This window comes from Drosophila simulans, chromosome 2L, assembly GCF_016746395.2.
Source record: "Drosophila simulans strain w501 chromosome 2L, Prin_Dsim_3.1, whole genome shotgun sequence".
NCBI classification, from domain to species: domain Eukaryota; kingdom Metazoa; phylum Arthropoda; class Insecta; order Diptera; family Drosophilidae; genus Drosophila; species Drosophila simulans.
The window spans coordinates 14,646,565-14,674,446 of record NC_052520.2 but is presented as its reverse complement, the minus strand read 5'-3'; the positions used below and the strand labels follow the sequence as shown (position 1 = coordinate 14,674,446).

The 27,882-nt window shown below is 38.9% G+C and overlaps 2 protein-coding genes across 5 annotated transcripts; one reads left to right on the top strand and one right to left on the bottom strand.

The window, feature by feature from the left end:
* The first annotated feature begins 18,385 nt into the window (after positions 1-18,385).
* LOC6732371 (sodium-dependent nutrient amino acid transporter 1) lies at positions 18,386-25,291 on the top strand. 4 transcript variants are annotated; one of them, XM_016178264.3, is made up of 7 exons: positions 18,386-18,865; positions 21,067-21,169; positions 21,231-21,534; positions 23,209-23,476; positions 23,770-24,511; positions 24,571-24,847; positions 24,903-25,291. In XM_016178264.3, the coding sequence occupies exons 2-7, from the start codon at positions 21,086-21,088 to the stop codon at positions 25,145-25,147; spliced, it is 1,920 nt and encodes a 639-aa protein (XP_016025021.1). In that variant the 5' UTR covers positions 18,386-18,865; positions 21,067-21,085; the 3' UTR covers positions 25,148-25,291. The 4 variants fall into 4 exon arrangements, with proteins under 4 accessions (XP_016025021.1, XP_016025022.1, XP_039149682.1 ...); XM_016178265.3 differs by lacking the exon at positions 23,209-23,476 and adding an exon at positions 21,993-22,239; XM_039293748.2 differs by lacking the exon at positions 18,386-18,865 and adding an exon at positions 20,842-20,962.
* Positions 25,292-26,904: 1,613 nt separating this feature from the next.
* LOC27209368 lies at positions 26,905-27,820 on the bottom strand. The gene is made up of 2 exons (XM_016184803.3): positions 27,716-27,820; positions 26,905-27,637 (listed from the first exon to the last, which is right to left on the bottom strand). Exons 1-2 carry the CDS (start codon positions 27,777-27,779, stop codon positions 27,075-27,077), a joined length of 627 nt encoding a protein of 208 aa, XP_016025019.1. The 5' UTR covers positions 27,780-27,820; the 3' UTR covers positions 26,905-27,074.
* Between the last annotated feature and the right edge of the window lie 62 nt (positions 27,821-27,882).

Sequence of the window (27,882 nt, the reverse complement as noted above, 5' to 3'; positions counted from 1 at the left end):
ACCAACCGACCAACGTGCCACCCGCTCGCACCACCATCGCATTAACTTTTGCTTCGATAAATAAACAAGTTGAGCTACTTAAGATTTAAGTTGTTGTTGCAGTTGTTCCCGTCCTCGTTCGCCCGTTGTTGTTGCAAGCGGTGCGCACACAAAATTTATAGTGAATACTTTTCCCCTCATAAACTGGGGCCACCCCTTTAACTGCATTAACCCCTTCAGTCCGTTACAAAATTGCACATTACGTATACGCTACGTATGCTCACTTGAAGCATGAAACCCTTCTGCACAGTGCACAACAGCAGCTGCGCTGCCAGCGTGTGCGTTGGATAATAATATAAGCATATAAATGTTTATGTTAAATTAAATTGAATGCAAAAAGGCGGAAATGTTACGAAAATTGTGAAAAAAAAATATAAACCGAGCGAAAGAAACAAACATTGAATACAAATGTATTCTCGCCTTGTTGGCTGCAAAGTCAGGAAACGTTATAATTGCCCCAAATGGATGCTATGGTGACGGGAAATTTAAGTCGCCAGTTTAAGTTATGTTGCCCCAAACTGCCATCGCCACCCACTTTGTATGCCAATGCAGTTGGTGGATGTCAGGCTGAGTGCAGCCATAAATACGTTAACGTTCGATGTGTTAGGCGATGCCAGCTGCAACTACAGAGCCCTGCTAAGTGGCTGCACTTTAGCAGTTCCCACAGGGTCCTATCGACATGCCACTAAGCAAGGAGACTTTATGGGGATGTGCTTTTTTACTCCTCACATGTGTGGGTGGGTGGGTACCAATAACTCTATAGGTGTATTAGATTGCTGCGAAAAACTGTGAAATTTCAGGATATGAAATTATTTAAGTGACTTGATGATGTCACGGAAGATTTAGCAATTCTCGGTGGTGATTTATTGCCTGACAGTTTAAATTTGGGAATGTATCCATCAACGTCTATGGGGAACTTAAAAGTATCGTATGTCAATCCCACACCAGGTGCTCAAATGTGTCTCGGAATATAAAAATGCGGAATTTGCGTTCCAATTATTGTTAAAAACCAATTAGTTTGGAACAAGCTACTAAGTATGCAGTCGCATTTGGCTATGAATGGAATACTTTTCTTGCCGATAATTAAAAATTAAAACGTAAATATTCAATACGATTGCCTGTCCAAATAGCCATATAATGCTGAACTATTTTGCATTGTGCGATCAATGCGAATTGAATTCTCTGGAATGTTTCGGTAGGCATTTTGTTGTGGCCCGAGGCTCAACTCAAGCGGCATTGGAATTTTATTCTTTACCAACGCATTGGAGTGTTAAAATATGTATATGAAATTGATTGGCTGATTAAGCACACACTTTACACAGTCCGCCCACACATAGTAGCTCTTTTTTCTCCTGCCATTATTTATTTTTTTGCCGCACATTGTCGGGCCTTCGCATTTCACCCCTTTTTTGATTTGCTTCGGAAATGACGCAAATAACGCAACAAATTTAAGCCAGTCACAAAAATGTACAAAACCCACTCAGACAAGCTCACACACTGCCAAACGCAAACATAAACATACCTTCAGGACGGGTTATTCATGACAATAGGCATGTGAGAGCCAACAACAGGATGTTTTATATTATGCCATGGGAAAATAAAGGACAGCCCACACACACACACACAAACATCCGCTCACGTAGGTACATTCCCAATTTTGCATAACTTTCATTTAATGTATACAGAATGGCTGGTATTCCAGGGGCAATTCATGAATTCAAAAAGATCTTCGTAAATTTCGAAAAGTATAAATTGAAAATATCCATCAAAACTTACCGACAGCCGTGGGCGTACATTTATTTTAATAACTAAATTATGGTATTACATAAAAGAATGGAAAGAGCAATGTCTAGTCAACTTTCCGTATGCACGATTGTTGTTCATCCTTTCGAGTAATTTTGAGAGTGAAATTTAATTGTGCTGCTCATTAATGGCAATATGTGATTTCCGGAGGTATATACAAATTTGTTTTGCATTGAAAAGAATTTTGAGCAGGCTAAAAAATTCACAAAATAATTAGCTAAGAAAAAAGTGCTAAATAAATTCGTTCTGTGTCCTCCAACTTCTAAATATTTTATGATATTTAATACAATATAATTTTGGATTTATTATTGATGAGTTTACAAAAAAAAAATTATTTGATCATAAGAATTCTTTAAATATAGCAATATGGTAAAATATTTTAGATATATTAGATTACGAGGTAACACAGTTAACTGGCTTCAGGCCAAAATTATTGCAAAATTACTTTCATTACATGCCGTCATTTGCCCTTTTTTCGTTCTTGTTTTTGTTTTTACAGTCAGAGAAATGAGTTCGTCCTTATCTCTAAATGACACTCATTTGCCACAAAGCTAATAAACTTCATCAAGTCGTAGCGTATGCATATGTATGCTCTGAAATAAGGAAACAGGAGTGTGCGGCTAGAAATCAAGAGAGCGAAGCCAAAGGCAATCACAGGCGAAACAATAAACAAGCATGACAATAAATAAATAAATAAATAAATGGCCAGACAAAAGACTTAAAAGGAGGAGTGGCTGGCCAGGATACGGGCCCCAAGATGCAGAATGTGAATCACGACGACTAAAGAAGTGCGAGAATGAGGTCCTGGGCAGCAGCCACGCTTTAGTTTGCCTGAAAGGATAATGACGCGTTCGTTTTCCGCTGGATTCTCTTCCCCTGCAAATGCAAACGACAATATTGAAAAGAAAGGACATCGACAGGATAAGGCTGCCCGGCACACAGGCATCAGTGGATCGGGTTGCGGTGCAGAAATTGATTGAATGGCGTATTAAACTTAAGCCACACAAACACACGCGCTGGCATAAGCAAACATTTATCTTTCCCCCTTTTGGCTTTGTTATTTTCTCTTACCCACTTCAATTTAACGGCTACTTAAGTCCATCATTTTGAATAATGCTGTATACCGAAAGGAATTCATGCTGAAGTCAATTGCGATGCAGATATGTGTGCAAATATTTGCTATTTTTTTATTATTTGTTCCCTTGGCAAGTGCTTGAGAATTCCGGTATGCTCTAAAAATGGCATACCTAAGATGGATTGTTAGACTATTCATTAAATTTCACTGAAAGAATTTCGCAAGTAAAGTGTACTGACAAATACTTTAGCACTTTGTCCCCCAACGCTAAAATATTTGCTAGGAAATGTTAAATAAATACATATTTTTGAAAATAAATAAAAGTTACTACTGCTCAGGCATATTTCGTCCTTATTCACGCTTTTCAATTGTTAAGGACCGCAAACGTCCCCTTCTGTTTAGCTTACCTCCTTCAATTTAACGGCTACTTTAATCCATCATTTCAAATTATTATCTTCTCGCCTGCTGGCAAAGTTGGCAAGTTCCCGAGCACGCTCAGTTGGCCACGCATCAAATGGGCCCCTCAATGGGCATTAAAAGGATCCTTGGCGATTCTACCTGCAAGTCGGGCTGCTGATGGATGAAAGGGTATGGGAGTGGGGGCCCATTAAAAGGCCACCGCACAAAACTGCTGACATCACGACCGATGGCGCCGATGTAGCCCTGCCACTTGGGCGGCGAATTAAAAAGTTGCCTTGATAATCCTTTCGCAAAATAGACGGGATTAAGTAAAATGCTGAGCCGGAAATTTATGCAGCCCAGGTGGGCCAATTGGCTGTTGGCCAGGTGTTGACCATCAAACTGGAAGAGCCGAATGAAAAGTTCGCTGCGAGAGCACTTAAAATGTGCCACAGTGTTGCAATAATTACCGTTAAATGGTCACTGTTAAGGACACTTGCGAGGGAAAAGCGGGAATTCAATCTTGTGCAGCAGGTTGTCTGTTATTATCCTTGCAGCCGACCAGCCTCGCAATGTCCTTGGCGCCTCGCTGATGGCGGTGATTTGTAATTTTAAGAGCCGTATGATTAAGCTTACAGCTGCAAAAGGGAACAAAGGCAGATAAATGCTTTCATGTCCAGTGAATTCAGCACGAATTGAGCTTCTGCGCAGGTCTAATTGTTTAAAGTAAGTATTTTCATAAATAAATTGAAATTAAGGTTGAAGCAAACGATTTTAGCCATAACATTTATTATATCTTAAAATGTATAGAAAAATATATTATGGCAAACAAATTAGTGACACTTTAAATAATACCCTCTGTCATGGGCCATGAATAAAGCCCCTCTTAAAACGAAATTAGTTTGGTTTTTAAACATTTTATCCAGGGCCCAACTGGCTGCAGCCGAGAACTAATGACTATCCATTATATTGGCTAGCCAAACAGTGCATTTAAATTAATGCACAGACAATCGTAGAGCGTTCCTGCCAGAGTGCTGGCGGAGATTGGGGTTACTGGCACTAGTGCCTGAGGCCAGTTGCAAGCGGAGCGTTAAGCCCGATTCCCCCACGCCCCCACAAAATGGCTGGGACAGCACCCGTTTTTGGCGCCAGACAAGTGTGCACTTGTACTCATAGTTTAGCCAGCGTAAAAACATATAAATAAATATGAAAATGAAAATCGCATAGGAAAACCAACAGCAACAACAACACCAACAATAGCTGCAGACACGAAAAATTGTCCTTGTTGGTGTTGTTAATGTTTTTCCACTTGCTGTCTGAGGGAGCACGAGATGCGATGCGGCTGTCTCTGAAGCAAAGTGCCATGCATTTGAAATTTTTAAGCACAACGCTGCGTATGATCAACGTGTATGTGGCTGTGTGGGTGGCTGTGTGTTCGTGGGTGCTTCTGCCAGGACGAAAAGGGGGCAGTCAGGGTTGTGGCGGGGGCGTGACTATGTGGCACTGCACATGAAATAATGACAACAGCTATAAAATTTTGTTGGCTTTTTGCGACACAAGCTGAGTTAGTTACGAAAGTGAGCAATGTTCCTGGATTTGGAATTGCATATAAAATATTTAGTATATGACCATCAAGTACACTTAGAAGTAATGCTCAGATTGGTGAAAAATACAATCTGAAATGCAATCCAATTACATTTGTGGATGATATCCATGTAGAATGTAGAAATTCTAACTTTTTGAGACTATAACTTACACCATCATGTATTCCCTATAATTAAATGTTTGTACATATTACAAAACTATTTTAGGTTGAGAAATAAAGCCATTTTATGTATTATACGCCTTTCCGTTGCGATTTGATGAGTTTTGGTGTCGAAATACAGATTCGAGAACGCACGACTAACGCATTTACTCAAGTGGCTCTTTCATACTGTGCGTCTGCTTTTCCAGTTGTTGTTGCTTCTGCTGCTGCTGTTGTTGTTGTAGGGCATTTCCCCGGTCCGACTGCCTTGAATTATTATTCATGAGAGCTTTAATTTATGCTGCAGTTAGAATTAGTGCGCTTTGCATTTTTCGCTATCTCGCTTACTTGTTCACATCCATATGCATATGTATGTATATTCTATATGTGGTGTGGTGTATTTAGTGCTCGGTACGGAAGTACTTAAAACGGCATTAATACTTTTATGACTTGTGGCCCAGGGAATCTGCGGTCAGGTGGTGCCACCAAATATCCCCATGAAATATTCATATCCATTCCATTCGAGATTTTGCGCAGGTTCTCTTGAATTTATTCGTGTAATTGGCCAGCATGTGTAATGAACTGAGGGGATATTAAATTAGAAACTGGTTGCGTGAAAATTAATTTTGGTAATTTAATGAAATACATTACAAATGTATCTTTTGTTTCATTTTCCCTTGCTCAGATTTACTGGTGCAATAAAGTACCATTATTCACAACGGTTTTATAGCAAACTTATCGTCTGTTTAAAATAATTAGGTCGGAAGACATCAATTGAAATTCATTGCACACGCTGGAAAACTTATATTCCCCAATACGGGCTTTACTTTAGAAACTAATTTGACATCCCTATCTATTTACTTGTTCAATTAGTTTGATGGGCAGTTGCAAATAGGGGAGCTGAGCCAGCAGGAAATGGGGAATCAGATACTCTGACTTTTGACGGCTAAAAAATTCAAAACTTTTTCTATCGCACTCCCCTCTATATATTTCATTGCTCCATTTGCTTGGGATCTCTTCAACATTTTGGAAGCTGCTTATGGCCATTTGCTTGTAGCCAATTTCCATTTTAGTTTGAGTGGCAATTTGAGCTGGGATTTGTTTATGGTATTTTCATGCTTATTTTTATTTCCATTATCTTCCCTTTTATTTGTTTGTTTTGCTCCTGCTACCATAAATGAGCAGTGAACTGGCTCTCCATTCGCCATAGAAATACATTGCAATTTGCATACCCCACGCTCCCCAATCAGAAACAACAACCATAATAAGTTCAGAGATCTGCAGAACTTCGCTTGCATATGTATATGTATATCATACCACTTTCCGCTTTCGATGGTGAATTTTCTTTAGCCAAGCCTTCGCTGCGTTCGTTTTGCATTTTTGCGCTGCTTGTTTGAAAACTAATTAAAAGTTTAAATGTTTGTAATTAGCGTCGAAATAAATGTCTGCCTGCCACATTATAAAATTAGTAAATTTTATGCCAAACTTCTGCTGCAGTCAAAATATTCGTACTGAAAAACAAACGCCAACGCAGTCCTGGCTGTCCTTTCCGCCTGCGATGCGGTAGTTTTAATTTCGCAATTTGCAGTTCGGTGTGGTTTTGTTCTATTTGCCATTTTCGGCTGTGATCCGATACTGTAGTGTTTATGGTAATTTTATTAATTCTAAACTAACACACAGAGCTGGCATGGCACGTTACTAGTACGAACCTATTTAACGAAGATCGCTAAATGTGTTTTATTATGTAGAATCATATATTTTTTTTGTATTTTTTCAAAGGATTTTTCAAATGATTTTTCATAATTTATGCATTTTCCATTAAACGAAATGGCGGAGCTTGTAAATGCACTGAAATTAACACATTTGTTTGCCTAAAATCCGTGCAAATCGCAGGCAACTTAGTAAAAAAGTCAATACCTTTGGTACATAAAAATACAAACAGCTTATTGTTCAGGCCGGTTCAAATGGCCTCGCCCTCGACGGTGTATTCAATCAACAATAAAAACGCACACGCTTAATTAATTTAACCCGAAAACTCAACCACGCGAAACGTTGACGAATGACAACGACAGAAAGGACGACAAACTCACAAACAATGCCATCCAGCCCACAGTCCACCCTCAAGAAATGTGCCCCAACAGCGGACATCGACAACAAGTTGATTTTGATTTCTTTGTCGACATTAATATAAAAAAAGTCAAATTCACCAGGACAAAGGACACAATCAAGCCTTTTCCCTTTTCCCAGAAAGCAATGTAACTATACTGTACGTTGCGCCGAAAGAATACCTCTCAACTACATTTTGCAAAAAATAGTATACCTTGGCTTGGGCAAATACATATATAAACAGCACTGATGATTTCTATATTTAGAAAAGGTATTTTCCATAACAAGCTAATAATACAAAGCGCCTTAGAGGCATTAATTTTATTTTTGCGTGACACTAAACAATTTGAAGGATATCCAACGATTAGTGGGGCGTGTCGGTAAATACAATAGAGGAACAACCAAATATAGTATTTGTATCCGAACTCTACTAATAATACTGAGTGTCCGAGATACCAGTTGTTCGACAGGTATAGATATTTGAAACCAGACTACCGATAAGCTTAAATTTCGTTGCAATAGCATGGACCCATCCACAAATGCAGGTAAGCAAACATAAACTCATTTGCACAAATCAGACCTTATTAAAGCGGGTGAAGTCGTAGTGTTCAAGGGATTACTCAATTGCTTAAGTATTCAATATTCCTCCACTGAGTGAGCGGGCAGCTCAATATCAGATAATCGCAATACATCGTTGCTTAATTAAGGTTTGTTAGTCAGTCCTCGCTTTCATCCACCTCAATCCGTCCCGAATCCCCGATTCAATTGAATGGACTTATGCACACATGCTCTTGTACGCAGACATGTTCACCAATCGCCAAAATTCATTCAATATACTACAATCCCAAGGTATCCCAGCAGGTATGCAATTGCTCCATTTTAGCAGGTAATAGCCAAATCAAATCAACAATCGAAATTTAGACCGCAATCTCTATTTCCGGAACATACAAATTACAAATACTGATTTATAACAAAAATTCAGATGTTCTCTTCATGCCGCGAATTCTTCAGTACGAGCTTAATTTGTAATGGGCTTTTTATGCATTTTTAGTTTATCCAATTGAATTTTCCTTACTTGTACTTTTATATCTGTAGTTACAGTTTAATGAAACCTATTTTCCATGATTTTTCAACTCACTTAAGGGCCTTTTCCCTCCGCTGAAGTTTTGGCCCCCACACCCGAGAAGTTTCAGCACACTGCTGGCTCAGCAGGAGTCGTTGACCAGAAGGCTGCGGGCGGGTTAAATGTCGTTGCTGTCGCTTGTGCTGTGTTGACCGGGAAAAACGCGGGAAATTAAGGATAATGTAATTTATTGATGTACTGTAAAAGTTAAGCTCCAGACGGCGGTGTATGTGCTGCGTTCCAGTATAAATTACAATTTGACAGAGAAGCCAAGATATGGGAAGGAGTCGCGCAGGGCTGCATTCATGCGGGTTGCCCAGCGCATTCATGAGCTTTTATGAGGCCAATTAAACGCAGTATAATTATATTGAAAAAGCTTGCGCACCTTTAAAAGGTAAAATAACTAAAAAATATCAATATACCAAGCTATAAAGCCACTTAAAAGCCTTTGCAGGTCTCAACATATATTTATTGTGCACTTGTGTCGGCAATAAGTGGCAAAAACTGATATTAATACAAAAACATATTTTTATTGATTTCGTTTTAAATAAAAAGTGCTAAAATTAATTGTCATGGGTTAATTACGGCCATGAGTAACGGTTATTCTATGAAACGTTTTATTAATTAGCATAATTTGACCATAATCAATTAAATAGGATTTTATTTTTGGGGTAACAAGCAGACATTGTGCAATTTTGAAGTACGCAACTCGAATTGTAAAACTGAATGAGCTGCCGTGTATTTTTCTTAGGAAAACTTAATTGAGGCAATTAAAGCACGATCAAGAAAGTCAAACGTTTTCGGTGACTGCAACGGAAATTCTTTCCGACCAAACAATCAACACTTGTCGGGAACTGTAACAGTTCGCCCGTTCGAAGGCAAGTGTGTGCAAATATTCCATGGCTTTCGGGTTTGACCAAACAAACATATTTGCCGAAATGCCTTTGGCTTTAATTTCGGGCGACGTCTTTGGCATTGGAGGCGCTGGTCTTATTCTGTCTATTTATATCCCAAGTTCCCGCCCATATGTATCCTATTTCCCGCATCCCAGACACAGATCCCACACACAGATACACGAGGAATGCCAGCAGCTAGTGGCAAGTGTAAGTGTGGCGCATTCCGGGCGTGTTGAAACTGTAAAATAGATGCTGCCATCCCCATTTCCGCCGCCCACCCAAGATGCAATTGCAGCTGGTTATATACGAACGAGCGTCAGATAATTACAGTACGTTTCATAATATCAAGTACGAAATCTAGTTAATTAAAGTTCGGCAATACAATGATAGCATTCTCTCCAGCATTTTGAATTCATTTTTTATTTGCTACCTTGCAGATAAGTTGTACTAGCAAATGTAAACCATATCTTAAGCTTTGACTTTATTTAAAAATATTTGAAAGATTCTTATGTTGCTGAAACATAGTGTACCACTCTCCCACATACTTAATCTGGAAATCCTTTTTGGCCTGCTCACACAAACACCATATAACTAACAAGGAGGAGATGTCGGCGAGGATCCCTGCCTCCCTTCTCGTATTTTAGGTTCTATACGCTCTGAGCTAGCTTAGCTGGAGGAGATTTATGGAGGAATTCCTAAAAGAAATCCAAGTCAATTACTTGCTTAATTATTTCCTTTGAAATTTATTGATTTCTTTCGCTTTACCCTTGGAGAACGCTAGGAATTCTCGCTCGACACGCTTCGTTTGCTATTTGTTTTGTCTTGGAAATCGGCAACTGTACGATTCCTTCAGCCAGAGGAAATTTGAAATGTAATGGGAAAAGCGAGTGAGTTTTGCTTTTGGCGTTTGACTTTAGTTTAGGTGTGACTGAGCTGTAGCCATGGTGCAATTTGTGACTGTCAGTTACCTTGAAGCCAATACACATACTTGACCGGAAAAATATAAATTAAATGTAATAATAAGTTTAATTTAAAAGTCATGACAAGTCATGAAAGCCAAATATGTGTTATTTTTAGTCGGCTTCAGCGAATTAACTTAAATTATCAAAATCAATAGGAGAATTCGACATACGATTTTTCTTATCTTAAACTAGGCTTAAAACTTAACTAAGTAGTTTTTCCTATGCTTAACTGAGAAGCATGAATATTGGCATCCTTACACATCAATGCATTTAAGGTGTGGAAAAAGTTGTGCGAAAACTAATTTAACTTTTATATAATTTTTTGTTTTTCCCCTTTTTGTTGTCGTTGTTTTATGAATGGCTAAATATACATATGGACTTTAAAAGTGGTAGGTGGTCTTCGAGTGGACGTGAAGTACACTTACGGGCCTTTTCCTGGCCATTTAAAAAATGAAAACTGACAAAGGAAGTAGTTGCTTTTTACTGTATTTATTTAAATACGTTTCATATAAAAAAGCTTATTTTTTTATGTAGGAATGAGTTTATGTATATAAAGTTTAAGCCTATAAAGTGTATTTCCTTCACCTTTGTTAAATACATTTAAAAGTAAATAATTTAAATGTGGCTATTTTTAATAAAAAATCGAGTAGTGTATAATTTAGTTTTATTATTTACACTGATTCACTTCGATTGCATTGCAGCATGTCTCTATTTTGTGCTGCAGAAATTACTTGTCTACACCATTTCTAAATTCCGTCGTTGGGGGTCCCATCAATTGTTTTCACAAACACAAGCGCGATTTTTTTGCTTGTCGTGTCTCAGCGAAAATGTTTTCCCATTTTTTGAGTGAGTTTTGGGTGTATGCACCCCACGGCTACAGCCACAACGAAAATCTCTTTATTGGATTATCCTGCAAAATTTACGCGGCATTAAAAGCGGCCAAACGAAACCCACTACCAGGAGCCCCAGGGGTAAAACGAATAGGAGTGTGTGTGTTGTTGGGTGTGTTGGAGGGCTTCAAGGGGTTAAGCACAAGGTAGCCAGCTCGTGAACAACAAAACGAGAGAAACATTTATTTACATTTTTAAGGTCGTCGTCGGCGCTTCCATTAGTCCACAACAACAACGAGCCACCAATACCCCCATCCCAAATAAAAAGAAAATAAAGAAAAAAGAATCCATTAGCCAAGCGCATATTTCCCAGCCATACCCTACTTAGGCCATTTAAAGTTTTAAGGCCGCAACAGAGCATCGGATTTTGTGTAGCGGACTGAAAATGAAAAGGATTTAAACTGTTGGCGATTAAAGCCCTTGGGGTAGAGTATCAATTAACTGAGAGAAACTCTTAAATTCCTCAGTACCTGTTCTGGAAGGCAATGTTTTCCTTTCAAGTTCATAAAATATAATTGATCATCAAAGTGTTTTAGTGTTCGAGAAACATAATTTAAAGGGAAATAATCAAAAATAGTATGATCAAACTACATCTCGAACTGGCTTTTTTCACCTGTCATTGCATTAACATTTTCCCTGGACGAATATGACATATCGAGAACAAAATCAAGACCTGATGCTCTCTCCAATCATAACTAGCTAAATATAGTTTCCAGCGGCTTTGATCTGGGTTCCTTTCCCCATGACCCACCACGAGAAAAAGCGAAAAGAATGCAACGAACAAATTGCTGAGAAACCTCACCAATGGCAGTTATGGTGCTGACTTCCAGAAACAGGATTATTCCGGGACTTAAAAAAAACACAACTTTCTGAGAACATGCGTAGGGTGGGTGAATGTGAGTAAAAGTAAGTAACGCTTGTTTGGCTGCAACAAATTGGAAAATTCAACCCAACAAAGTTCCCTGTAAAGAACGTGTTATAAATTACTTTTTCAAGGGAAATTAAATGCCAACAAACCAGTCCTAGAAAAAAAATTTCTCTTGAAGCACATATGTAGATTAGTCGCTTGATTAAAAGTCTCAAGACGAAGAATGATTTGTGAATTTTATTTTATGATATTACATTACGGAAAATAAATATTTTTTTGTCAAATATAGTTATTTATTTAAGAGAATTTGTTTATTTTAAGTTGTAAGAATAGAGATTGGTGGCTTTATATACATATATATTTTTTATATTTTGACGATTGATACGTTTAGTTAGTTTGTTCTGATAACTACGCATATAATTATTGTTAAAAATGGATGAAAGCATATATGCCCCTTGCTACCCATGCTGCTCCTTCTCGGCAGAAAGAACTGTTTGACATGTCAGAAGGCAAGAATGCTGCCATAGCAACAATAATTGAATATAATTTAGTATGGAAATCAAATAAATGCAAAAAATAAATCAAATATGTCAAAAAGCAGAAGAAAAATGTAGATGGGTGGGAAATTTTCATTCATCCATATATTTAGAAATGCATGTAAGAGTGCTTTCAATTTATATATAAAGGGCTATATTTACACAATGTAAAGACCATCTGTGTATGTGTGCTGTGGGAAAATCAAAATGCAAATGCATTTCCGCATATTTATTACGTGACCGATAAAAAAAGTATGAATGATGTTTTTTTGATTCGAAAATTACCTACCCTAAAAGTTAGCTTTAAATTAAATATTTAGCTATCATTATTTTGTGGCACGCCGTATTCCTAGTTGCATCCAGCACAACTTAGTTTATCGTAATCTGTCTTTAATCTTTAAGTCCTATCGACCTTTATTCCCAAGTGCACCCTAGCAAGCGCACAAAAATATATGTTAAATAAAAATAAATAAATAGGAAAAAAATATATTCGGAGGCAAAGACCCGTTGCTGCCGTTGGTTGCAGCAACACAATAGAGAAAATACGCAGACCCCAAAAAAACCCTTACCTAAAATCACGCATGACAAAATGCCAAAGAGCCACCAACAACGATATTTACAGCAGCAGCAACCAAATATTCGAAGAAATTTTGAACTGGATTCTCCCCTTTTTTCGGCCGCAGCAGCAATGACTTTTTACAATTTTCATATGAAATGAACCATTAAATTGAATTGGCATTAAAATTATGTGCATGCTCGTGAGCGAAACAGAAAGTATTCAGAAAAATAAGGGAGATATTTTCGAAGCTTTTGGCACTTTGCATACGACTAGCCAAAACCCATTCGAGTTCGAGTTATTTGCATTTTTATTACAACAACTGCGAGCGCAGTTGGAGCTGCAAATAATAAAAGAAGACGGGTACGGGTAGGGAAAAATTCAAATAAATGTTTGTTAAGTATTTTTGAATTGAGTTCACATTCACGTGCACACCCGCCCAAACATTCATACACGCATTAGGCCAAAGCGAATAGGAAACCGTTTAGATCCGTGCACCTGCTGCTTCACAGCCACAACATCACAAATGGCAATAACAGAAATGCCCTCATGGCAACGACAGCGACAGATGTGGGCACAACAATGGTATAGGACTACAAAGGTGGAATCTTGTATTGGGGTTCAAGAAATGCAGTTTCCCCGGCTCAAAGAAATAAGATCGAATATTTATAACAGCAATAAGCTATGTAAAGCATAACTAAAAAGCATCAATTGTGATTTGATGAATATTATCCACTAATAGTACAGAAATCGTCAAATAAATAGTTACTGCCTTTAATGTTTGATTTCAGATCGAGGCACTTAAAACAACGATTTTCGGTCAGCTTTTCCTACGCATTTTCCTAACCATCAATTGCGGTTTGCTTTTCGTATTGTGTTCCAATTTGGCCCTTTTCCCCGCCAGCCAGACCCTTTTTGGTTTCGATTCTACGATTTCCTCGCACTAGTTGCAGGCATCGCGTGTCTCTAATGACCCGCGACAATGGACGCTTACGAAATTTCGGGCCACCGCCTCCTTTTGCATATTGCACTGCAGCTGACATAAAATTGCCATCGCAGTACGGACAAAACCCCAAGCCACTCGATGGCCCATTCACAAGCCAGTATACAGACGGTCATTGCAGTTTATCGGTTCGCAGTTCTAATTTTCTAGGGGGCAGCGGAAGTTGGTCACTCAAACGCAGACGTTGGTGTCTTTTTCAGTCAAGTGGCACAAGTTTTCAGTTCAACTTGGTGAAAATATAATTAGAACCGCTCAAGTCAAGTCTCTTTTTATCTCCGTTTTAAGTTTCAATAGAAATTTTTAGTTCTGGACGTGGATAAGAATCGTGCCACTGGGCTGCCTCTAAAGTCCACATGATGTATACTTGATATTTGTATAGTTTAATTTGCAAGGGCATGACATTTATGTTTGATTTACCGCGCTCTCTACTTCTCTTACAGCAATCAAAGAATCCTAAAAATAACTGAAGGTAACCTTTTTAACTTTTTCTTATATTCATTGCCAGATTCTTAGGACGAATTCCTATCATTTCGACTGCTCCAAACTGATTTCATTCCCCTTCCAATGGATTCTAAAGTGCCTGTCAATGGGTTCGATGCCACTTGAAGCAGTTTGCATGAAAGAAACAACAAAAAGGCGAAATCCTTTTCATGTTTTGGCGTTATTTAATTAACAAGCAATTTGTTTCGGCCCGTTGCTAATTAGGCGCGCCCCATCAAAGGCAGCAGAAGACAAAAGTCTGGCGATGCATCGAAGCGAGCTCGGATTTCGCCCAGCGCCTTAACCCTTGACAACTTGAACGCCTTTCAGACACATTTCCATTTTCACACTCAACGTGCCGAAAACAATTAAGCGAAAAGAAGCCTTAAAAAGGAAGCAGTCAAAAGAATACAAAAAAAACGATGGCTTTGTCTTAGGGAATACTTTTAGCTTTCAGTGGGGAGGGATCGACGAAAGGTAAGGGCCCTAACGACGCAGCAAGTTATTGGTGTGTATACCCCGAAAATTCTCGAAATCCAAGTTTACACTTTTTGCACTCCTCGCGGAGCCAATTGGTTTGACAGAGCCACTGTCCGAGAATTTGAAGAACACCCAACTTACAGCGAGAAACTTGCGAACTGCACGCACCACAAGAGTCAGCTAACTATATCAACTTGCATTGCATGCCTCTTTGAGTCGAACAACAGTCAACACAACTAGCACAGCATTAGTGGTTCGGCGGGTCTTGTATCCATACAGCGATGCACTGAGGGAATTCCTTTTATTATTAAAAAGTTTTGGTCTCGAGCTTTAGGGAATATAATCAAACCAAAATCGACATGAAAACTTAAATAATATTAACATTGGCATTTCAGTTTTAAAACATATGAAGGGCAACACTGCGTATGATTGATATAAAATTGCCTAAGCTTTAATACCATTAGCATATACCTATATTAGATTATGATCTCATAATCAATGACAATTTCCGAACTTTGGTATACCGTATGTTTTTATCAGTGTACTGGAGGAATCGTTGTCATGGTCACGTTCAGCATCTGGTGGTGCTTCCGGCCGGCGCTCCGCACGAACGGACGATGAATAGCGGCCATGTTCCAAGTTCCCTGCTCCATGCACCAACCACAACAATTGTCAAACAAGCCAGAAAAATGGCGGCTTTCTGCTGCATCTCCTCCTGCCACTTTTCACTGCTCCTCCGGAAGCCGAGGGCGCTTTTAATGCAGTTCTTATTATCCTCTAATATTTTCTTTGTACTAAACTAGTTATGGCTGTCTGAATTTTGACATTGTATCCGGCATGTTTTTGGATTACATATTAATGTATCATTCTTAATTATTAATTCCTACATTAAAAAGGAAATGTAAATAGTAGTAGTAATTTATTGGAAATTGACACATAAAGCTGAAAAAGAAACGAAGTAAAGGAGAGGAACCAGAATAAGAAAATAATACGAAAACACGTTTTCTTTAGAAGAAAGAAATTGGTTTTTTCCTTCCACTGAAAGTGTCCTCCCGATAAGTCTAAACCAATTGAATAATTTAGTCCATCTACCGAAATATTTATAACAATTTAAGAAACCATTTAAGAGCTAGAATATCTACCGTTCACTGAGCACCAGAAAAAACACAAATAAGTGGCCCAGAATCATTTTCAATTAGCGCTCAGCTTGGAACATTTATGGGATTTGTCAAATATATAATTTGAGGAAAACTTTGTTTTATGGTTCCGTGGCTTTTTGAACCCGCAAATAAACATTTGCGTAATGCTCACAGTTTGTCCCATTGCCTGTTATGCAAAAGTTGTAAACGACAAGGACGGCGAAGAGTCCTCTGGCATAGCTCCTGGATATACTGTTTTATGCCCAACTCCCATTCTCCAGCTCCTCACAAAAGTTGCCGCAGTAATAAAGGAGATTACCGTGCACATAACATGTGAGTAGCCGGAGTCGAGTCGGAGATAGAGAGGGATTGGGCAAGGTCTGAAATGATTTCTGGCCTGGCCACAAAAGCCAAGGGATCCTTTGAGTCGGTCAGGACATGGATATACTGGACTCTGCAGCTTCTCCCAAAAGAAAGTTGTACAGTTGAAGCGGCACACTCATTCAGATGTGCGGAAAAATTTTAAACTACATTTTCTTATGTTCTCCTTTTTTTCTTCTAAACGTTGACCACAATGGGGGTCTAAAAGGATCTACTTGAATATGCTTGAATAAAATGATATTATGTTTCATCATAGTTCGTAGTCATTTTTTCCAGTCTTGACTTGCCGCTCCTTATTTTGACTAATTTCAGTAATATATTCAGTATGACAAATGTTCGCTTTTAAATTTGATTATATTTATTTACAACGTACATTCGGATAAAGTCATTTTAAAGCCATCTTTAAATCCCACCAGCTTTGCTATGTACAACTTTACCTCATTTTGACACCAACCTTTACCGTCTCTGCAATATTTAAAGTAAAGTTGGAGTAAAATTGCAATCTGTAAGTTTTTCGGTCTCAGCCACCGTCATTTAATTTGAAAGAGCAACAACAGCAAGCGCATCAGCAACTAAGCCGAAGAGTTAAAAATTTCTTAGCCAAGAGTTTTGCTTAGTTTTTAATTGCAATCAAAAAGTTGTGTACCAGGGAGCGATGGAGGGAGCTCACACATAGGGAGGTCCATTTGGCTACGCTCTGGGAAGTGGACAGTTTGGCCAGTCGGTCCAGTTTTGTCACCCCCAAGGTCCCAGTCATAATGACAAAAGCCGAGACCCACTGAAATGGCAATAGAGGATGAACTCTGAATGTTGCATTCGAGAAGGGCGTCGAGAAAATCCCCGGTGGCTTGGAGTGGACCGCAAAATGGCCATGCAACCAATTCTCTAGCATAAAACAAGCCAAGACCATACCCCCAAACACGTTGTCCTTGCCCATAGTCTCGGTCTCCAGCACATCGGCAAAATGCTCCGTGCAGACTTAATGATTTTTGGCTTAAAGTTTTACCAGTTAGCAGTATTTTTGCAAGTAGTTAACATTTTATGAGACAAACCACCCCACACACCACTTACTCGGACCAAATGCCCTGGGGTCTTTGTTTTATGCATTTTCCAGCTAGCCCACGAAGAACTCACTCGCTCTCCGGCGCTTTTCCTATCTTATGGGGGAAATCAACGGCGGAGCTAGACCAATTCCAAGACCAAGACCAAGATGATGACGACACACAAAAACGAAGCGAAACTTGATAAAAACTTTTATCATAACAATTTGTGTTGTTTTGCTTAGCTACCGCTCCTCGTGCTCCGGCTGCCCAAAATAAGAACAATGGGTCTATGTGTGTATTTGGTGTGCGTAATGAGAAAAGTGTAAGTGCATAGCTCAGGGCTGTTAGACGGCTATAGTTCGTCGCTTAAAGCATTTAATTTTAGATCTAGCTGGATTTTATTCCAGCAAAAATACTAAAATGTACCATGTTCAAACTTGATTAAAGTATATAAACCAAATTGGTACCTTATACCGAAAAGATTTAGTACTAAGAATTGATCTCTCTTCAAATTAGGCTTATTAATGGAGAATAATTTAGTTAATGAAGTACTTGAAACCTTATATCTTACAATTTCTTTATGTAAGTGTTATATGGCTCTAAGTTCACGTCTTAATATAGTTAAAATTTTTATAAACAGTCCAAATATACCTAAGCATATTCTTATTTACATATTTTAGATTAGATCAAGTAACTCATACCGCAGTTAGCTAGGTTACCCACCAATTTGATGAAGATCAGTTGTCATAGACACCAACCCAATCAGCATCAAACTGTAGGTTGAGCTTTCACCTATATTACTGGCAGTAACGATGGCTCGAACGACGACGGCTCTAGATTCAAGTTCACAATAAAACCATCGAAACCTTGCCCTGGCTCATTCAGTTGGCTGCTGGCGCTCGGCTTGGCTTTTTGGCTATTTGACTCACGCGATCGGGAAACGCGTTTCGCGGCAAAGGCTCTTGCAATAATAACGGGTTTCTCGGATGCGACACTCTCGGCTCGGAAGCTTTTCTAAAATAGCCAAAATCGTGTGTGCCAATCAGTAAGCCCTACAGTTCCCAAAACAATAACATTAAAGCCAATATAACTTTTAACATTTTCAAAACTCATAGCCTTGGCTTGGGCAAAGAGTTTTAATTCAACAAAACTTCAGCCGGTTCAAAGCTGTTTTAGCCGCCTGGCACTGGTACCTTACCAACATTAACAACCACTACCGACAACAACACCTGCAAATCAGCATAAGCCCAATTGTCGCACAGTAAATTGAGTCGAAGTGAAGGTGTAATTACAACTAGTGTACAAAGAATATCGAGTTGAAAAAGTGGCTAAAATAAACCGGGTAAGTCTCCATAAATCAGCTCAAGGAAGCAGAGATCAAATTAAGCTGCACCAGGCGTGTCCTTGAGATTGCAAGTTTTATACACAGCTTAAAATTAAGAAGCCATCTGACGGATTAATAGGCGATTAACGAAAATTTTTTTATTTTAAAATAATAATGTGCTGCATCTTAACTCCATTACATTCTTGTGCATTTCGATTCATTCAGTATGGTTTGACCTCTTCTACCGCTACCACTAAGGCAATAATGACGGGAATGACGTATACGCAACGTGGGTAACAAAATCATAACACTGAATGCGTGCATATTAAATAGTGGTTCGCCTATCGATCGTTATCATCCGTTTGTTTTGGTACTGAGCGCAACAAGTTGCCCATATAAAAACACGTTTTTGCATGCTAATGCCCAGACGGTAGCCGATTGAAGTGTTTGGGATCCAAACTGAGCAAATTTGAATGCGTTTTATTGTACCATTCATTTGAATATAGGTAGGTGTAAAACTGTTTGCAATGCAGGAAAATAAAAACAAATACATCAAATGAATTGGTAGCTATAGTAGAGGAAAATAACCGAAACATTTGCTATTTATGCAAGCATTTCATTTCCTTAAAGCTTTTTAACTTGTCTCAAAACTCATAATATAAGATGTAACCAGATATAACTGCTTCTGACCAATCACGGATCTCTGAAATTAATGACGTCACGTTCCATTCTCTACATTTTATTCCAAGAACAAAAATAAAAGATAAAAAATAGAGTTCTGATGTTCAGATGGTCTGACTCATAGCTCGGGGAAATCACTTTTTTGTCGCGACGCCGAGAACTGAATATTTTTAAGCAGAATTCAAAACCAGTTTTATAATGAGACCAACATAAATAAAAAATGCAAATGCTTTATTGTGGATTTAGACGTCAATCAAACATATTTGTTTCAGGTTCTCAATGAGTCTTGTTTAAAAATAATTGAAAATAGAGGAGTAAAGGGTTTCTGACCCCTACACTAATTACCTGATTTTAATTGATATTTGATGATCAATGTATATTTTATGCAAAAATTGGCTTAGTAACATTTTTGCTTGTTTTAATGGTGCAATAACTTGTAATTTATCGTTGTGGCCACAGCCTGATATTTTAAATTAATATGTACACTTGCGTGCCAACATTTTATTCAAGTAGTTGCGCTATCTTAAAAATTGGTATAATTTTCTAAATGCATCGAAACTAAATAAAATTTTAAAAAGTTATATTTTACTTGTACTTAATCAGAACTACCGTTTACATTGACATTCTTCAAGAAATCCCCAGAGAACTCAACAATTCCGTCAAAGGTATCAGACAATAGAATGAATTTTATTTAACATGCCAAATTTCAATCAAAAAACGTGCTCCTTTACGGCAAATTAATAATTGTAAATTAATGCAAACAATACGTGTCAATATTTTTCCAACAGTCAACCGGTTCGTCAAGTCAACCATACCAATATTTTGTGTGCATACAAATGCATATAAATTTATACACATATATCATTATATCACTCACGGTTTAGCAGTTTTATCTCTCACACCAATTAACAGTTTGATGCCGTAAATGCAACAAGGTGTAAATTGCTTAAGTGATTCGGTAAATAAAGGAATTTATCTTTAGTTCGCTCACATAATTGTTCAAGCCAATAAATAAATATTTATTTATTAAGCAAACGTAATTTTTTAGCAAATTTAAACACTGGGTTGATTACTTCCGATAAATAGCAACTAAACTTAATTGCAACATTAAACTAATAGGTATCAACTTAGAATCTCTAAATTACCCAATATGATATATAATTTTATTGAAGAATTTTATTTTTAAAAGCTGCACGCAAATCATAAGTATAACTGAGTAATTAATGTTACCTTAAGGTGAGAAATGTTTAATCTCTTTTACAATTTGTAAACTTTCCAGAATATTAACTTTTTAAATCTCTTATCATGGCCAGACAAGTGCCATATTTCAGTATCTAAAGGGCAATGCAGCGAATCTTTCTTTGTATCTTATTAACCATCTAAGTTTATCTGGCTCGTGACAGTGACATCATATCTTATCTACAAGATCAGTGGGTTAGTCTGATTGTCAGTTATACAGCTTCAACAAAGAACATCCAAAAGACGATCTAGCTTAGTTTTAGTCCACAACTCGATACTAACGGAACGAAAAATTTCAGTTAGATTTCCACTGGCAATATGGAAACGACGCAAAGGAACCACCAAAATCTAGCCTTCGTGGGCGACGACGGACGCAGTACGGCCAGCACAGTGGAGATTTCGGTAGGCTTTCCGTGAAACGGTTGGAGCATAATCCACGACCCAACTAATCGTCGTTCTATAGACCAACAGTCCAGCACTGCGAGACAATTCCGATGACCAGGAGGCCGCCAAAGTGCCAGAGGAGCGTGCCACCTGGGGCAAGGGCGTGGAGTTCCTGATGTCCTGCATCGCCATGTCCGTGGGTCTGGGAAACGTGTGGCGATTCCCCTTCACTGCCCTCGATAATGGCGGTGGCGCCTTCCTCATACCATATCTCATTGTCCTGTTCCTGATTGGCAAACCGATTTACTATCTGGAAATGGTAATTGGCCAGTTTTCCAGTCGCGGCTCGGTTAAAGTGTTCGATTTGTGCCCGGCGATGAAAGGTAAGCGTCCCAGATTTCATTGCAGTCAGTTCGAAGATGTCATACTCTTGTGGGGATAGAACATTTTTCAGACTAATTAAAAATCGAAATATAGAACGAAATAAGCTATTTAAAGCAACCTTGTTAAAGACAAAGTAACCTTTAAAATTGGTTAAAAATACATTTTGAATATTATAATTTAGAGTTGTAATTTATGTACATCTGTGATCCGTATAATACAGTTTTTTGAACAAATATTTAATATTCCATATGTACCTCAATGACCATTTGATCAAAATCTATTTAGTTCAATCAGAAAACATTTTTCATTTTCTGGAAAATGATCTCAAAATTCTTTTTTGAATATTAAACTACCCCATTTAACCAAGAGCATGACAATAGCGAACTGCAGAATCTACATCGTCATTCTGTTCATCAACTCGCCCGCTCGTGTCCCAAATACGCGACCACATCTATAGGTGTCGGAATCGGCCAGGTGATATCTATATCCATGGTGACCACCTACTATGTGGCCATAATGGGCATAACCCTGCGCTATCTGTACGAATCGTTCCGGTCGCCGTTGCCCTGGTCTGAGTGCCGACCGGAATGGGAATCCTTCTGCGTGGCGTCCAGTCTGGGTAACACCTCCCAGCTCGCCAGTCCCATGGACATGGATAGTTTGCCCCAGCGGCAGCCAGTGGCATCCGCGGAGTTGTATTTTCTGTAAGTGGTTTGTTCTCTCTCCCTGTGGTTGTTGCCCTCCGATTGCCTGTGTCATTGTGGATTGGTTGGTGGTGTTGCAGTGGCATGTTTTTCGATGGTGTTACGGGTATGTGTGGGTGACTGTGCACTGTGGGTAATCTTATCGCGGCTCGGAACTCGAAATCACAACGGCATACTCAAGTTTATGGCCCGGCCGACAAAGGCGCGGAATGTCCGCTTTATTACGCGACTAATTGAATGAGTGCCCGCATCCCTCTGGCGACAATTATGGCACCCATTGCCATCAATTGTGCTGCAGTGGCTCTGCAATAGACCGATGCGATTGCAACAGCCAAACAGAAAGTTATACCATCCACTGGCAGTTCAATTGACAGCCATCACCATCGTCAATATCTGCATCCAATTTCAGATTGAATAACTCAATAACAACAATGTATGGCCGTGACCCAAACTTGAAATATTATAAACACGCAATACGATACAATTCTGCGAGAGTTCAAAGCTCTCAAAAATCACGATCTTAGCATAAATACTTGCACTATATTTTAAAAATGAAATAAGTACATAATTTGAACGACAAAAATATAAACTGAAAAGATCTTTTCATTTTAACTAAGATTTTCTTAAATAGACGAAAGTTCTAACATTTAAATGTTTTATCTAATTTTCAAGACGTAACACTTTCATTATTTACTAAGCTAATCGTTAGGACATTTGAGTATATAATCCCTTTTGTTAGTAACGTTATTTAAAATTATGTTAAAGAAATTACTGATTTATTCTCTTAACTGTGACAGACAACCCTTGCCAACGGCTTCTCACTAACAAATTTATGTTTTAAGCTTCCTTTTTCCAATCATCCAACCATCATCCCAGATTCCTAATGCATCCAAAACTCTTTTCTATCCCATTTGATTTGTGTTTAAACTCTTTTTTTTTCGTAACTCGTTTGTAATCGAATGGATTAAGGTGTTGGAGCTGGCCAGGCTTTCCAGGTGTTTATGCTGAGCACTTACTATGCCGCCCTGGTAGCGATAATTGGCCGATATTTCATTGAATCATTTCGCAACCCATTGCCCTGGTCCACATGCCGTGCGGAATGGGGTATCCACTGCATTAACTCAGCCCCCGATGCGAGTAATTGGTCTCGAGTGGAAAGCGATGATCAGCGCCCGCAAAATTACACAATGAAATCAGAAAACGATCGGGTCATCACCAGTTCGGAATGGTACTTTGTGTAAGTTGGAAGTGTCGGGAACAATACTGTTAAGAAATTCACAAATTGACTATTTATATGACTACTATCGTCTTGCAAGGTTTCAAATGTTATTCTAGGAATCACTTTTCAAAAACATTTATAAAAAAGTTTATATATATTGATGGTCATTTGGCGAATTTCCTTCCAGTAATGAATGATAGTCGCATGCAAATATAAATTAGTTATTAATGGCTTTGTTTAACTTTTAGTACTTGGTGGTGGTCTATATTTAATGATATTAGTGCTGATTAAATTCTATCCGTTCCCTGTAGTAAGGAAGTGCTGCACGAGAAACCAAATATCGAGGAAGGAATCGGCCTACCAAACTGGGAGTTGGTCATTGGACTTTTTATCGCCTGGTCCTGTGTGTTTTTCATTATTCGTCGCGGAGTGAAGAGTTCGGGAAAGGCATCCTACTTCCTGGCCCTCTTTCCATACGTCATCATGGGTGTTCTTTTGGTGCGAGCTGTAACTCTGCCGGGATCAATTGACGGTATATACTACTTCATTAAGCCGCAATGGGGAAAGATTTTGGACCCGAAGGTCTGGTACGCAGCTGTAACCCAGTGTTTCTACTCCCTGTCCGTTTGTTTCGGCAACATCATCATGTACTCCTCGTTCAACAAGTTCGGCCACAATGTACATAGGGATGCGGCAATTGTAACGGGTCTGGACACTATGACCTCCTTGTTGGCTGGATTCACGATATTCGGTATCCTCGGCCATCTGGCCCACGAAATCGGAACTGATGACATCGGTTCAGTGGTAAAGGGCGGTGCCGGATTGGCATTCATCTCATATCCCGATGCCATTGCCAAGTTCAAGAATCTGCCACAGATCTTCTCAGTGCTGTTCTTCCTGATGCTCTTCGTGTTGGGCATAGGATCGAACATAGCCATGACCTCCTGCTCGGTTACCGCCATTCGGGATCGGTTTCCCAACTTTGGGCAGTGGCAGTGCTCGCTGCTCATCGCTGTAGTCAGCTTCTTTATTGGTTTAATGTATATAACACCGGTAAGTATTAAACACCTACAAATTTCGAACATATTCTCAATTTTTCATGCGTATTTTAGGGCGGTCAATATATGCTGACTCTTGTGGACTTTTTCGGCGCCTCAATGATTGCTTTGGTACTGGGAATCGCTGAGCTGTACACCATTGGATGGATTTATGGCACAGATCGCCTGTGCAAGGACATTGAGTTCATGCTGGGTCGCAAAGTGGGCCTGTACTGGAGGCTCTGCTGGAGCATCATTACACCGCTGATCATGACTGTTATTCTGATCTATTTCTATGCGACCTACCAACCTCTAACATACAACAATATCGTCTATCCAAATTGGGCTTACTGTTAGTACTGATTGTTCATTGAAGATACTCATAATTAATACCCCTTTATTTATAGCAATTGGCTGGCTAATAACGGCCTTCGGTATTCTTCAGCTGCCCATTTGGATGATCGTGGCCATTGTTCGAGATCCAGGTCAGACTTTGGGTGCGAAAATCCGTGGAGCCTTTACGCCGAAGAAGAATTGGGGACCCAGTGACCCTCTGCTCCGTGAACAGTATCACAAGGAAATTGAGAACGAGTTGACTCCGAAACGGGGACAGGGAATTTGGGCTGCCATCAAGCAAAACATCTTTGGTTGATCCAACATCAGTGAGAACAAACTTACCACCATCGCTCATGTAAATAATCTTATTTTAAGAGAAAAGAATTTAAAAGATCTTGTATAAATCTTAAGTCTGCCAATAAACTTGATAAGTATGTAGCAAATGTGGGTGGTGTCATAATTGGCCTTTTATTCTTTTTTCCTATTCCAATAAGTTAAACAGTAGTTACCTCTCTTATCACCTTGATTAACTTCTAACCCAGCTCAGGCGCAGTTTGCGCTATCCCAAAAAGTAGGGATTTAAACACCATTAAATAACCTCGCCTCGCTCCACTTCCCTTTGACCCCACAAATTGACCGCAACATTTGACAATTTTCGGCATTTGCCAAATCCGCCGCAAAAATGGTGGTCCGGGTAAGAGATAGAGCAAATCAAGAGAAATGTTATGTACTTTGTCTCCGTTACTGTTCCAAATCAAACAAAGGCAACCGGAGGGTCCAATTCACAAAAGCAGACGACGGTCACTGTCATTGTCAGCGAATCACAGTGGTTGGAAAGTTAACATTTGATTACAATAAATAGATATTAAAACCTAAAGCTGGTATTTGCCATAATGAAGTGTTTCCTTTAGGGTTAAAGATTAATAATTATTCTATGTATATTATACATATAATCTTTTTTTGGCTACGACTTCTTGTTCCACTGTGCGATGTGACTTCTCTTTTACTAACCAGAATGGGCGGGCAGGTCGCCGACGAGGCATCTTAGAGATAATTGCTTTGATAAGGCTTCGCGTTCGGTCGAAAAAAGGAGCCCGGGGCTGTCCGAAAAAACATTTTTTATAAATGTCGCCAAATATTTACATGTCGCAGCTTTGGGAAGCCGCCCAGCCGATTTTTTTCTCAGGCTACCTTTGTCTATTTCCACCAAGTTTCACCCTGGCCCGCATTGGCCTGCGGCTTGACTTTGCCAACTGACCGGGCGCAGTGGCTTCCTGGCCGGCGATGGCGATTCCGGATGGCGGTGGCCACCGTCGCGTTTCTGGAAACCGCATAAAAGTCATTGTCACAGCAAATGGATTAATTTTCGCGGCACGCTGACATATATACCTCTCTTTCGCGCTCAGTCTTTAGCACCCACTCTGTCCGTTTGTTTTTCCGACTCTTTTTTCGTACCGCTTACTTTTTGGGTATATGCGGTATCTTATACCGCTGGACATACCTCTTGTTTTTTTATGTATAATTTATTTTATTTTTACTTGGAGTGTCATATAGCCATTATCCACACTTTATATTAATGTAGAAGTAATTGCTTGTATTTTATTACCTTACATTACATTTTACATTGCATTTTACATTACTTTAGTTTTCGAATCTCTATTTTTGGAATAAATACCAGTCGAAAAATAAGTATCTTTAAGAATGGGGTATTAAATAGTCGTAGAACAATAATTTTTTTGGTATATAGAAAAATTAAAAAGCCTGTTCTGTGGTCGAGCAGGTCGCCGGCGTGGGCGTGGGTGTGGGGTGTGGCATTTACCGCAACAATAATTACGTTTTGGGTGGGGTTTTCAGATCCTGATGCTGGCACGGAAGTGTATAATGTTGCTAAGTAGTTGCGGTTATTTGTTGTTGTTGGGTGACATTTTTTGTTCGCTCTGCCTCATAATGCTGTTGTTGTTTCGTGTTCCGTAATTATCCTGAGAGGCAACAGGAGGTTTATTTCCCGCTATAAATGCTCCATAATTAAGTTTTCGTTTTTGGTTGCTCTTAAAAACAAGAAAATAAGTAATATTCCTATTCTTTCTTTGTTTTTATTATATGCAAAGGTGTTGTTCGAGAAATACAAGTGATTAGCTACAGTCCGAGCCGCCCAAGGGGCATTACTTGAAGAAATAAAACAATATATTAATAATATATTCACATGCCAGCTGAGATTAATTTTAATAAATTAAATAAATAGTTTATCCTTTCCCTTTCCCCCATCCTATAATTTGGGAAATTATACTCTTTTTTGTGGTCAGATTAGACCCTATCACTACTACTTTTTTCTTTTTAACGGTATTTCTACGTGTTTTAGTACTCAATTGTGCACTTAGTGTTGTAGTGCTACTGTATCCTTCGCTGGAATACTCTACAGTAGTTTCCTCCGGATATGATGCCGTGGTTTCCAGATCTGGTATTTCAATAACAATCGTAAAAGTCTCTGGAGTAGTAACTGATAAGAAATCGGTCGATGTAACCAGTGAAGGAGTTGGCGAGAGCTTTGGAGGCTTCGTTGTTTTCAGCTTTTTCCTCCTTTCACTTTCTTTATATTTCATCAACATCCTATCTATCATTTGAAGTATTTTGGATGATTCGTTTCCCTTCTTTTTTGGGACGGCAATGCAAGTGCTTTCGCACTCGGATCGATAATCAAATCCGCTTCGACAAGTCAGTCTGCGCAGGCAAATACCAACCGCTGGGTTATGAAACCATTTTATTTTTCCTAGTTTGCAATCGATAACGAAACGCTTTTTGCAATGGCCTAAAAAAGGTGTAAAGCTCTATTAAAATATTTTACTTTGTCGGTAGCTATGTATTTTATATAATAGCTTCAACTTACTAGGATCGAGTTTTTCCGCATCGACAACCATCAGCAAACGCAGAATTATTAACACTAGGAACATGTCATCAATCAAAACTGTTCCAAGAAGATGTGCCAATCCACAAATGAAAATAAAAATTGTATAAGTGTTTCCCGTCCAAATGCAATTAGTTAAGCCAATTCCC

What these genes read in the sequence shown, in the direction of transcription:
- LOC6732371 (XM_016178264.3), top strand. Translation starts at nt 21,086, where the DNA reads ATGGAAACGACGCAAAGGAACCACCAAAATCTAGCCTTCGTGGGCGAC. An exon ending in TTTGTGCCCGGCGATGAAAG is followed by an intron (nt 21,535 to 23,208) that starts GTAAGCGTCCCA and finishes GAATGGATTAAG; the next exon opens with GTGTTGGAGCTGGCCAGGCT. An exon ending in GTTTAATGTATATAACACCG is followed by an intron (nt 24,512 to 24,570) that starts GTAAGTATTAAA and finishes TGCGTATTTTAG; the next exon opens with GGCGGTCAATATATGCTGAC.
- LOC27209368 (XM_016184803.3), bottom strand. Translation starts at nt 27,779, where the DNA reads ATGTTCCTAGTGTTAATAATTCTGCGTTTGCTGATGGTTGTCGATGCG. An exon ending in TGCGGAAAAACTCGATCCTA is followed by an intron (nt 27,638 to 27,715) that starts GTAAGTTGAAGC and finishes CACCTTTTTTAG; the next exon opens with GCCATTGCAAAAAGCGTTTC.